Source organism: Populus trichocarpa, chromosome 17, assembly GCF_000002775.5.
Source record: "Populus trichocarpa isolate Nisqually-1 chromosome 17, P.trichocarpa_v4.1, whole genome shotgun sequence".
In the NCBI taxonomy this organism is placed as follows: Eukaryota; Viridiplantae; Streptophyta; class Magnoliopsida; order Malpighiales; family Salicaceae; genus Populus; species Populus trichocarpa.
In genome coordinates, this window is record NC_037301.2 from 9,876,839 (window position 1) to 9,890,728 (window position 13,890).

General features: G+C 32.1%; 2 protein-coding genes across 2 annotated transcripts; one reads left to right on the forward strand and one right to left on the reverse strand.

The window, feature by feature from the left end:
• Positions 1 to 665: 665 nt before the first annotated feature.
• Positions 666 to 4,776, forward strand: LOC7495987 (pentatricopeptide repeat-containing protein At5g15280, mitochondrial). Its single transcript, XM_002323833.4, has one exon. The coding sequence runs from the start codon at positions 751 to 753 to the stop codon at positions 4,516 to 4,518; it is 3,768 nt and encodes a 1,255-aa protein (XP_002323869.3). The 5' UTR covers positions 666 to 750; the 3' UTR covers positions 4,519 to 4,776.
• Positions 4,777 to 6,493: 1,717 nt separating this feature from the next.
• Positions 6,494 to 8,281, reverse strand: LOC7482486 (pentatricopeptide repeat-containing protein At5g15300). The gene has a single exon (XM_002324034.3). It carries the CDS (start codon positions 8,251 to 8,253, stop codon positions 6,613 to 6,615), a length of 1,641 nt encoding a protein of 546 aa, XP_002324070.1. The 5' UTR covers positions 8,254 to 8,281; the 3' UTR covers positions 6,494 to 6,612.
• Between the last annotated feature and the right edge of the window lie 5,609 nt (positions 8,282 to 13,890).

The following is a 13,890-nucleotide window of genomic DNA, read 5'->3' on the forward strand; positions in this document are numbered from 1 at the left end:
TGTTTTTGACAGCTAGAAGACATCGTAGACATCGCCCGAAAGGCACGAATGCCTCCCGTTCGCATGTAACAATTTTTAATTTTTATTTCTATTTAATTTATTAAAAAACCTAAGTGCCTTTGATCAATATGATATTAATTTTTTTAAAAAATAACAAAATAATAAGAATCTCTTTGACATAAGCTATAAATGTTTTGCTTTCGATAGCACCTTTGTAATTACATTCTGCAAATAAAGATAAAAAACTGAAAATTTTCCTACCCAAACTAACTTTTAAGTGTATTTTACATATTATTTTATGTAAAAAAAAATAAAGAGATTATTCTACGTCTATTTAGTGACAAATAGATCTCATAAAAGAAGAAGAAGAAGATGATTTTATATCTAAAAACAAGTTATATAGTTTTTATTATTAAAAACAAAATAGTCATTTTATTATGTGAATACATACTAAAAAATAAGAACCTGAATGCATATATATTTCTGTTAATAAATTTTCAAATTCAACGAAAATTAAATTATTATTTAAAATTTTTTTCTGTTAAAATATCAAAAACTTATAATTTTAATAAAAATGTAGGATCTTCGTATCTTATTTAAGAAGCTTTTATAAAGTATTCTTTTCCTCGTCGATCAAGTATTGTCGTCTATTTCTATTAGACGACAAGTCGTTTAGAGGGAATTCAAAGTTCTCTTCTTCCACTGCACACGGCATTCGTTCCAAAAGGCAGATACCGAGCAAATGGAGGCATGAAATCAAGAAGTAGAAGCAAGCTTCTCTGCAATCAAATGCTGCAAAACCTATCATATTTCACCTCCAATAATGCTAAACTTGAAAGGGTCAGTTCTCTTTTCACTCACATCTCCATTGAATTTCGATTCTTTACATGTTCTCTCACTGACCCTTCACTAAAACCCCACAAAGATTTATCGTCTTTTAACTTTAATGGTATTGCGCACTCTGTTATATCTAAGTGTTCTCATTTCTTTGATAAAAAAGAACCCAAAAGACGCAACTTTCTTTATGATGCTTCTTTTAAAATGCCGCTCTTAGATATCTCTGATGTAATACCTCATGTTACACGTCGGTTTTTGAGGGTTTTGAGGTTGAAACCAGAAGATGTGCTTGAAATGTTACTGGGTTTTCAATTTGAGTGTGAAAGAGTTGCAGTCAAGAGTACAAAGGTGGAGTCATTATGGGAGATTTTTAAGTGTGCTAACGAACAAGATAAGGGTTTTAGGCATTTTCCCAAGTCATGTGAGGTTATGGCTTCTATTCTTGTTAGGCATGGGATGTTTAGAGAGGCTCAGTTATTGCTTTTGGCAATGGAGAGACAAGGAATTTCAATGGACAGTAGTAAGATTTTTGTTAGTTTGATTGAAGGGTATGTTGGTGTTGGTGATTTAGAAAGGGCTGTCTTAGTGTATGATCAAATGAGGGACCGAGATTTAGTGCCATCGTTGTTGTGTTGTCGTGCTCTTGTTGATCTTTCAGTAAGAATGAAGAGAACCCAGCTAGCATTTCGAGTTTCTTTAGATCTGGTAGAATTGGGGATTAGTGTAAGCGAAGGAGAAAATGCTAGTTTTGAGAATGTTGTAAGATTACTTTGTAGGGATGGAATGATTCGAGAAGCAAGGAATTTTATTAGGAAGTTAATGGCCTTGGGTTTTGAGCCTAGCAGCTTGGTTCTTAATGAGATTGCTCTTGGGTACTGTGAGCAGGACTTTGAGGATTCAGTAAGGTGTTTTGCTGAAATGAAATGTTCCCCAAATGTGCTTACTGGCAATAAGATTTTATTTAGTTTATGTACTGGTTTTGGTGTAGAGAGAGCAAATTTGTTCAGACTCAAATTGGAGCACTTGGGTTTTATGCCTGATGAAGTAACTTTTGGGATCTTGATTTGTTGGTGTTGTCGTGAAAGGAAATTGAGTGGTGCCTTCAATTATTTATCAGAGTTGTTATCTCGAGGCCTAAAACCCAATATATGGTGCTATCATGCTCTTATCAGTGCGTTGTTTAAAGAAGGCATGTGGGAGCATGCACAAGACATTCTTGATGAAATGGTGGATATGGGAACAGCCCCTGTTTTGTCAACTTTCAAAATTCTTTTGGCAGGATATTGCAGGGCTAGACGATTTGATGAAGTAAAGGTGGTGATTCATGAGATGGTGAACCGTGGTCTAATTGAATCATCTGCACTCGAGGATCCTCTTTCAAAGGCATTTATGGTCTTGGAGCTCAAGACTTTATCAGTGCGGTTGAAAAGGGACAATGATGTTGAGTTTTCTAAGACAGAATTCTTTGATAACCTTGGTAATGGACTTTATTTGGATACAGACCTGGATGAGTATGACAAAAGAGTAACGGGGATACTTGAAGATTCTATGGTTCCTGATTTTGATTTTCTAGTAAGGAAGGAATGCAGTAATGGAAATTTTAAAGTTGCATACTCATTGACCGGTGAAATGGCTCGATGGGGTCAAGAACTGTCTCTCTCTGTTGTCTCTGCATTATTAAAGGGGCTTTGCACTCCTCGTTCCTATATCAAGTTATGCAGCAGTCTTTTGGAGAAGATGCCAAAGCTGGTTAATCAACTAGACCAAGAAGTTCTCAATTTGCTAGTCCAAGCATACTGCAAAATTGGATTGACACACAAAGGGTGGTTGATTTTTAATCAAATGCTTCAAAGAAATCTAACAATTAACAGTGAAACATTTACTGCTCTAATTAAGGGACTGTGTAAGAAGGAAAATTTGCGGAACCTTCATGATTGCTGGGATTTTGCTCTAAATGGTAAATGGTTACCAGGGTTGGTGGATTGTATATCTGTGGTTGAATGTCTGTGCCATTGTGGAATGCTGAAGGAGGTACTAGAGCTTTTGGAAAGGATGTTGGTATTGAATCCTGAATCAAGGTTAAAAGTTTTACATATCTTCCTTGAAAAGCTTTCTCTTACTGGCTTTTCGAGCATTGCACACTTGTTTGTGGAAGAACTACTACAGCATGGTTGTGCCTTAGATCAAATTGCATATAGCCATCTTATAAAGGGGTTATGCAAGGAGCAAAAGTATAAAGTTGCCTTCGCAGTATTAGACATAATGCTTGCTAGGAAAATGGTTCCGTGCTTGGACGTATCTCTAATTCTGATTCCTCAGCTGTGTAAGGCTGATAAACTTCAGACAGCTATTGAATTAATGGAAAATGTTTTGAGGGTGCGAACTACATTCCACAGCGATTTTACTAAAAGATTTTGTGTGACAGGAAAGGCTGGGGAAGCAGCCAATATTTTCCAGAATATGCTGTCCAAGGGGCTGCTACCTGATGCTGATATTTATAATATGCTGTTGCAACAATTCTGCCACACCAAAAACTTGAAGAAAGTCAGGGAGTTACTTGGTGTTGTCATAAGAAAAACTGCAAGCCTCACAATCTCGAGTTATCGCAGTTATGTGCGTTTGATGTGTTTAGAGGGTAAAGTGGATTATGCATTGAGCCTGAAGAAGGTAATGGTGCAAGAAAGCAAGTCTGCTAGCATCATCCTATACAACATTCTGATTTTCTATCTTCTCACTGCTGGGGAAAGTATGCACGTGAAGAAGGTTTTGAATGAATTACAGGAGGAGGGGTTGGTGCTCAATGAAGTTACATATAATTTTCTGGTATATGGATTTTCTAAATGCAAAGATGTCTCTACTGGTATGCACTATCTGTCTACAATGATTTCAAAGGAGCTTAGGCCTAGTTATCGAAGCTTAAGCACAGTAATAACCTTCCTATGTGATATAGGGGAACTTGATAAAGTATTGGAATTGAGTCGAGAAATAGAATTGAAAGGCTGGATTCTTGGTTCAATTGCTCAAAATGCAATTGTTGAGGGCCTTCTTTTCCAGGATAAGGTTGAAGCAGCTAAACAATTTCTGGACCGAATGGTATATAAAGGTTTAACTCCTCAAAGTATTAGTTATGATAATTTAATTAAGCGGTTTTGTTGCCTTGGAAGACTGGACAAGGCTATTGACCTTCTGAATGTAATGTTGAAGAAAGGAAATATGCCTAGTTCTACCAGTTATGATTCTGTAATTTGTGGTTTCTGCTCTAGAAATCAACTGAACCAAGCTATGGATTTCCATGCTGAGATGTTGGATAGGAATCTTAAGCCAAGTATCAACACATGGGACTTGCTTGTCAAACAGTATTGCCAACAAGGACAACCTGCAGAAGCAGCAAAGCTCCTTCTTTCAATGGTTCAGGTCGGCGAGACTCCAACCAGGCTGATGTACTGCTCTGTAATCGATGGTTATCGCATGGAAAACAATCCAAGGAAGGCATCAGAGCTAATGCAAATGATGCAACAAAGTGGTTATGAGCCAGATTTTGATACGCATTGGTCTCTTATTAGCAATTTAAGCAATTCGAGTGACAAGGATTATAATAAAAGCAGTCAGGGTTTCCTGTCAAGCCTTCTCGCTGGAAGTGGATTCTCTTCCAAGAAGGACCTCAATGCCAAACTGGGTTAAATACAACGGTGCAAAGGGTAGGCCTTTTAGCTTCATGAAACATTGATATATTCTTACATGAAATTTTGTAATTTTCACCATGAATTAGGCGTTTTAGCTCAGCTGTTTCCATGGAAAAGAGCTTTGACAGTTTACAATAGGATGCTAGGTCTTCCATCCTATGGCAAGCACACAGCTGAACCGCATTTTGTATATACAATGATATGAAAGTAAAGTTCTCAAGTGTATTTCTTCTTTGCGGTAATACATGTTTATTCATGATTTGTTGTCCGAGTACGATGTGCACTGTACCTTCTTGCAATCTTGGTGCCATTATGGGAGAGCTACTCCATTCTTTTCCAGGCTACAGCTAATTTACAAGAATACATCGATTGCAGCCACGTTTCATTATTTATCTATGATGTAGTTTTCTTATCATAACTCTGTATTATTCAACTAAATGTTTTGTATAAATTCTTTTAATAGTAAAACAAGTTCAACTATTTATTGAATTAGATTAAATAATTTTTTTCTATTTTCAAATTATATAAAATTATTATATTTTTGTTAAAATAAAAGAAATTAAGAACATAAAGGTAAACATCAGTCATAATATAATAATTAATATTAAGAAGATATAAAGCTGATGTTGATGAAAACAGATAATAAGTACAAGAAACAAAATTTTGTTGAAAAGAATTATTATATAAAAACCTTGATTGAAAATTTTATTACTCAATATGTTATATAATCTAAACTTTATGTTACAATTAAATAAGAAAAAAAATTCTAAATGAACAAGGAAAATATTTCAAATCATGAAAAATAACTTCCAGGCTTTATTTCAATGTCTTCCCCACTTCAAATGACTAAGGTGGAGGCAATTCGCATCTGCATGAACCGCACAAGTCACTTGAATGTTACACTAAGGTCATTTCAGAACTTGTAGATTATCAACAAACACATCAGGCAATGTATAGAAACATGAGAATCATACACAGCCTTGTGACTTGACTGTTAACTGTAATATTGCTAAGAAGAAACTCAAATCTTTTCAAGTGACAACAAAAGAAGGTATTCAGATGAGTTCAAAGATGTAGATTTTTCTTTGAGTGAGAGAAGTTGGGATGCCTGCAGTTGACTGGACTTTTAACTATGAGCAGAAGTATGATGCAGAGTGTACATTTTTCTTTCCTATTGAGGATGAATTGCTAAGCAAGTGATATTACTGGATGGGATTTAAATCATATAGCAATGCGAAGGCGCTACATCATGCCAGTACTTTCAGCACCTGAAAAGAAGTGAAGATAGAAAGACAGCATTCTCAAAATATAAAATCAAATAACTTGGAGCACACATAATTTTATGATCAATCAATAAGTCATCTAGCAGAGTTTCCTGATGCCGTGCATTGCTCAAGTGATATTACGAACAGGAATAGGTAGCGCTAAATTTCACCATTCTTGATAACAGAACTTACATTGTTATGGAGCTTGTTGACACGGTAGGAATCAGCTGAGATTAAATTTGTTATATAAAATAACTCATCATAATTCATGAAAACCTAAATCATCACACAACTTAATGATGAAACTTGTTGATATGCACAAGTTCTTTCCATTTTAATTGTTAAGGTCCCATGCAGGGTGAAATTGACATCATTAGAATGCTTCTGTTAGAAAACAGGGGTTTAGGACAACTTTAATATTGGAAAAATGGAAATATTACCAATTTATGCACTGCTGAAAGCTTTTTTTTTTATATAAAAAAAATTAGGTTTATAAAAGTGAGATTCGTGTAATTACAACTCGTACCAAAAGTTAGCTCAGTCACTTGAAGCACGCGCTTGGATTGGAGTCAACCAACTAAATTTGTTTTCACTTACCAGCCTCAAACGTTCTTTTCTATTACTACATAACTCAAGAAGAAATCAGATCAAATAAATACTTAACACATAAGGACTAAAATTGAAAAAGAAAAGAAAAAGAAAGGTCAATAATGCTTTCTTAAAGCTGAATAAAATGCAATTTATTGACCAATTATACACAATAAAGGTTGAACTATATCCAAATATTACATGTCTGACATGAGAGCATACTCTCACCTACTTGCAGCTCATGACACTTGGCCTCTTGAATTTAGTTTGGGTTTTGGATCAAACAAGAATTGCATGACAGCTCTGTCATCTGCTTCAATTAGGCTGCGGCCAGCTTCTTTTCTAACTCCACCATCATCCATCAACTTCCTCACCTCCTCAGCTCCATCCCACTCACCTGCTGAAGCATATATGTTAGAAAGTAACACATAATCCCCACTCTCATCCCTTCTTAGTTTAAGTAGTCTCTCATTTGCAAGCCTCCCCAGCTCAACATTTCCATGAACTCTACAAGCCCCAAGCAGCGTCCTCCAAATTATAGCATTAGGTTCAATCTCCATTTTGGCTATTAACTCGAATGCTTCACTCAATAGCCCTGCACGACCCAACAAATCCACCATACACCCATGATGTATCATATTTGGCTCTATATCATACCTCTCTCTCATAAGTTTGAAATACCGGCGCCCCTCTTCAACATTCCCGGCATGACTACAAGCAACAATCACTCCAACAAAAGTTATCTCATTTGGCTTAATATTTTTCAAAGCCTGCATCTCAGCAAACAATTTGATTGATTCCTCAGCATGGCCATGAAAAGCCAACCCTCCTATAACTGAATTCCATGTTGTAACATCTTTCTCTCTCATCTTTTTAAATACCTGAAGTGCTATCTCGATACTTCCACACTTCGCATACATGTCAACAAGTGCATTCCCAAGTAAAACACTCAAATCTCCGCGAGTCATCTCTGAAATTGAGCAATGCAACTTTCTGCCAACCTGCAAATCACCCAAATCTGCACATGCCGACAAAAGACTCAGCATTGTCACCTCATCTGGACACTCTCCCACGTTCCTCATCTCCTCAAACATCTCCAAAGCCTGCCTTTGCTCCCCACGAAGGACATACCCAGCAATCATCGTATTCCAAGTCACAACATCTTTTTCTGGAGCCTCGTCAAAGAGTGTCCTAGCATTTTCCATCTCTCCATTTTTCACATACCCTGTAATCATCACATTCCAGGAAACCAAATCTTTCACTGGCATTTCATCAAAAATTTGCCTCGCCACACCCAGTTCCCCTCTCCTTGCATACCCCGCAGTCAAAGCAGACCAAGAAACAACACTCCTTTCCGGCAAATCATAAAAAATCGATCTAGCTATCACCAAATCCCCACAATTAGAATGAAAATAAATAAGGGTATTTCTCACAAAAGAATTCACTTCAAACCCATATTTCAAAACCTTCCCATGAACACAAAAACCAGTCTTTCTCCATTCAAGCCTAGTACAACCTTTAAGCAAGAAAGAAAACGTGAACTTATCAGGCTTTACACCTCGATTCTCCATCTGGGTATAAAGTAAAACTACTTTTGAAGGATTTTTGCTTTGAGATGAACCTCTCATCATTGTATTCCACATGAAAATGTCTGGTTCAGTAATTTGAGCAAACACTTGGTGGGCATAGTTTATAGCACCAGAAATGGTCATAGCACCAGCAAATATGAGCTCTCTGAGGGCTGCTCGGTTTGAATTGAACCCTTTGATTATAAGGGTAGCGTGGATTTGCTTTAGAGCAAGAAGATTGTTGCAGTTTTTCCATAGGCTTGACGGCTGCTTGCGATTGGTGCTCCTATCGTTTGTTCTTTTTCTTATCATGATGTTAATTTGTATTAGAAATGGCTAAGAGACCGTTAAGTTGGCGGTTCTAGTAGTTGACTTCTTTCTGAGTTTGATATTGGGCTTTGTGTTCATGGACCTTCGTGACATTAATTTTGGGCCCTTTAATTTTTCCTTTTATTGAACAAATGTCACCATATAATGTAATAACTTATTTTTTATCCTTTATCTAATTTTTTCAAATAATTTTTTAAAATAATTGAAAATAATTATAAATTTTATTTTTTTATAAAATTTATTTAATTTTCAAAATTTTTCTATTTTCTATAAAATTTTATATTCTTACTATTTTTACATATTTTATTTTTATTTTTATTTTAAACAGGTAGAAACAATAACAAATAAAAAAAGAGAAATGAGTGCAAGCCAAAACATATTGGAAAGTGAAAAGAATAAAATTCAAAAGAGTGAAAAATAAATAAATAACTAGAATATTATTACCAAATTAATAAATATTCTCATCCATATTTTTTCCATAATCTAACGGATTTTTCAAAAATCCTAACCAAACATTCCTAAATATGGTTTATCCTAAATTTTATTCTAAAAATACATTGTTATCCCTTCTAAAATCCCAACAAAATATTTCCAAACATGCACAATAATAGCATGTCTAAAACACCCTTTAGGGCACACTAGATAGGTGGTTTGCACTACGTCGCAGGTCGGTCTAAATTTTCTCAATACGAGAAAATAATATTCAAACGACAATAATTTAAGTCAAATCTGGTTAAATTTACTAAACTACGACTCATGATATAAGACCGAATTAACCCGCAGAAAGGAAAGTGAAAAGAAATCGTAAAGTTCAAGACCTAATAACCTAATATAAAAGATAAAAAAAATAATCAAAAAATATAATGCTAAAGAAGCAAACCTGAGCCAACTCGGCCTAACAAAAAGGTTAACTCAACTAATTTGCAATATGAGATATGACACAAGGATAACTCAACAAAAAAAAAAATCAGAACAAATCAAGAAGCTTAAGGTCCAATAATTCAATGTCAAAAAATGAAAAAAAAATAATTTAAACAAGACCCTAAAAAAGATCGAACTTAAACAGAGTTTATCGTCAAAACTAGTGGACCGAGTTATGAGACTGAGATTACCTTGTAAAAGACAAACATGAAAAACCACAAAGAACGATTTCAAACCATAAAAAAATTAATAATTAAAATTAAAACAATAAGGACTAAATAATACACAAAAATAATTGAAAGAAACTAATCAGGGACTAAATTGAAAAACAAAATAAATGAAGAAAATGATAAATAAAAAAAAAGCGCAATAAAAAAATGAGGATTAAAATTGGAAACCAAATAGAATTAAATTAAACTCCCAAGGATAAAATAAAAAATAATAATGATAAAAATGATAAAAAAAACAGCAATAAAAAAAATAAGGACCAGGTTGGATTAAAAAAATCTAATTAGATTAAATGATGAGGGATGAAATTAAAAACAAAACAAACTTAAAAAAGCATCAAATCTAAAAAAAATAAAAATCAAAAGAATGATGATTAAACCCAAAACAAATACAAACTAGAAGAAACAATTGAATTTGTCAAAGTTATGTGGCCCAAGTAGCCCTATTTTATTGATTTATTAATATTATAATAATAAATATTACTAAAAAATCCCTAAAGGCATATGAATATTATGAAAAAATAATGATACAAATACGAAAATACCCTCTCAAAGCAACCTTTGATTTTTCAAAGTCAAATGGTAAACATGAAATTTTACTGTACATAAAATGTTCAAAAACAAAACATCCCCTCTTTTAAAGGCCAATATTCTTTAGACTTGAAAGGCACAAATGTTATTTAACTGTACAAATAAATCTATAAAGATGCAAAAGCCTATAGACAAAAGGCCAACGTTAAAAAATAAAAAAATACAATTCTTAAAAAAAATACAATTCTTGAGGCCCCAAGAGCAATATTGTATTTTTACTGCACATAAAAAATAAAACTACAACTTTGTCTTCGATCAATTCTTAAATGACATTTGGATCACATGAAAAATACAATTTTACCCCTACTGTCAAGGTAATTGTTAAGAGTAATGAAAGAATAACTTGTCATTACACTGCTTGAATCCATAAAAATTCTCCTTAAAAAGCATAGTAAAACCTGAGCCCTTTTAGTTGTTTATTAATGATAGCCATTATGAATTTTAGGTAACGCCTTTCATCTTGACAAATACATCATTTATTTCCCAACATCTTATAAATTCTATGTTTAAACTATATCTTAAAAAGTTTATTCTTGTTTTATTTGATGATATAATGCTTTTCAAATAATATGAAGTAGAACATTTAAAGCTTTTATTTTACCCTTACTTGAAGATAGTCCTAGAAAATAGTACATTTAAAGAAATTAAAGGATTAATATGGAAATCACAATTACAAAATCACTCTATATTTATGAAGAATAGTACATTTAAAGAAATTAAAGGATTAATATGGAAATCACAATTACAAAATCACTCTATATTTATGTTGATTGTACTTAGGGCCTTATGTTTAAGCTTTGTTTCATTAATCATTTAACTCCTTTAGATTTGTTTTCTTTACCTATTGATAAAAGTTATAGCCTTGATAGCAATAGAAAAATATAGACAGTAAAGGCTCTCCATACAAATATAAGGTGGCAAATACAAATAAATAAAATGAATAAACAATATGCATTTAAAGCTAATAAAAGATGAAAGATGGTTATTTTTTAACTTAGTGATTGAATTTGGGTGTGTGTATATATATATATAAAGATTCCCTCAACAAATGAGATTTAAGTTGATATCAAGAGGAGATAGACCTTTCCAAATCCATGAAAAAATTAATGATAATGCCTATAAATTGAATCTACTAGGTAATTATAGTGTTAGTGCTACTTTTAATATTTTTTTATCTCTTTTTGGTTAATGTAGGTGACAATTCATGGAAAAATTCTTTTAAATTTTAATAAAAGGAAAGGAAAAATGAAAATAGAAAGCCAAATTCACTAAAATACTTTAATAATATTTTAATCAAAATCATAAAAATTATGAAAAATAATAATTTTACTTTAAACAAAATTCAAACACGTTTTAGATTTTTGGATAACTTGAGTAAATCAATTATATGATTAATCTATCTATTTATTTTTATTGTTGTTGTTAAATATAAATAAATAGATAAAAGAAATTATTTTAATATTGTTCATTATATACACTTGACACCTACTTGTTTGAAAGTTATATGATAGTCAACTCAGGTAATGTAGAACGGACCAAAAATATAATGATGATATTATTCTCAAATATTAAAAGAAACAAAAAAGACACAAAAAATAGGGTGGCTAGGCTTGATCTATAAAGTTATAGTCTATTATACTGGAGTGGCTAGGCTTGATCTATAAAGTTATTGTCTACTATACTGGGGTGGATTTACTTTGATCAATAGACAGACCAATAGTTAGAAAAACACAACAGTACATTAGTATTCAGACAAATAAATAATATAGCTTATTTTAAGTGGGGTGTACTATGAGTGATACTTTTCTTCTTATACATAATCAGTCCTTTTATCTAAACTCTGAAAATCAGTTAGAGTTTTTAATGATCAAAATACTAGATAACGACTCCAAATCTATTTTTAATAAAAAACAAGAATTTTTTGTTCTTTTCACCCACACCCGAAGATCCGATCTAGAAAGATGATTGCGGCTATGCCACAAACATGACACACATGATATTCACATCACACTTAAAAAATTTATATTAGAATTATTAAAAAGGAATTAAGAACGGTTAGGACATCTTTGGTTGTTTACAAATAAACCAACCATGATCTACTTCTCCTCTCACATCATACAGTAGTTGGTTACAACTCCCACCTTTCGTTCTTGCAAATCTTGGACTTAGTTTATTAATGACATCTTATGGAATGAAATTAGTCATATTTAAATAATTTAACGGTCAAAAATAGCATCTAAATATTTAATTTCAAGTATTGTCCTTCACATAAATGTATATTCATTTTCTAAGTGCTTCGATTGACCTATATAATATAATACACAATTTAGCATTCTTGAGGATTAAGTGTTCATTATTTTAATATTCTTTTGCTGTCTTTATGCCAATAAAAACCGAAACTTCTCTACATAATTGAGATCAAAGATCAATCATGAATCATGTGTTCCTAATCCTGCTCTTCCCACTCTTGGCTAATCATCTTGGAAGAAAGCCTTGATTTTTCTTTCCCTCTGTTTAGATGAAAGATCACTTTCTTAACATCTGATCAGTGAAGCATATTGTGTTTTATCCTGTAGAAAGAAATCAGTAAAAAATTATCTGGGCCAATTTCAACAAGAACTCAACTTTATGGGCACTTATCATTCACCTAATTAGCAACTAATCATTGATCAAGATGTAATTAAAGTATTAGGCATGTATTTCTGGATCAAGTAGCCTAGTGGCCATAACACTGTAACCCCATCCATCCACACACACAGGCTTCAACATCAAACAAGTATTATATTATTCACTCATTATAAGTAAAAGGGCAAAAAAAAGGTATCATGTTGGTTTTACCTAGGGTAATTTTGAAGCTAAGAGTGACTGAAATTTTGTATAATTCCCTAGATAAGTAAATTTTTAGCATTATCTTTTGTTTTTGTTTTCCTCTTACTGCCTAATGCTACGTAAATGTTTGTTTTTGTGTTATAACATGTTTTTAAAATTAATTTTCATTTGAAAAAATATCAGATTAATGTTTTTATATGATTTTGAATGATTTTCTTGTGCATATATATATATATATGAAAATATTATTTGATATATTTTTAATTGAAAAACACTTTAAAAAAATATATATCATGCACCACAATATCAAACACTTAATATGAATATCTTTAAGGGAAAAATAAAGAGTGTAGTCATACGCACAACTTTAGGAGAATTCAATATTTTTGCTTTCCAATTTACACAAGACTGAAGAATTAATATATTTTTATAGAACAAGTTTCATGGATACATGGAGGGCTAAATCTAACTGTTTACATATATGTCACTTTACATATAGATTATCAAAGGATGCTTGCACCTAAAATAGAGGGAAATTATTAGCTAATTAATTTTACCTATTTAAAATAATAATAATTGTTTCTCATCTGTGCCTAAATGTAAGATCATTCTTTCATTCAAACGAATAAAAATAAATTTACATGAGAAAATAAAACTTAAAATTAATTTACTAAAAAATCATCATGAAATTATTTTTTTTTAACAAAATATGAAAAATATTCTCAATTTCAATTTTTTTTGCAATAAATTGGTTGGTTTGAGTTTCTTAAATAAGAGTAGTTTTGTTAGTTTGAATAAAAATATCTACTTGAAAGATATATTCAAAAATGATATAAAATATAAAAACAAATTGAAAATAATTAGACTATAGGAACAAATTGAAAATCAGACCTAAAGTATAAGGATAAATTAAGCTGATTTTACTAAAATAGGTTATAGTCCACCTCTCTACTTTTTTTTTTTTTTTACTTCCATTGCTTGCTTTTAATATTTATAAACAATCAAGTTTTGTTCAATATCAATCCAAATTCAAATTCAAATGAGTTTACTT

What these genes read in the sequence shown, in the direction of transcription:
- LOC7482486 (XM_002324034.3), bottom strand. Translation starts at nt 8,253, where the DNA reads ATGATAAGAAAAAGAACAAACGATAGGAGCACCAATCGCAAGCAGCCG.
- LOC7495987 (XM_002323833.4), top strand. Translation starts at nt 751, where the DNA reads ATGAAATCAAGAAGTAGAAGCAAGCTTCTCTGCAATCAAATGCTGCAA.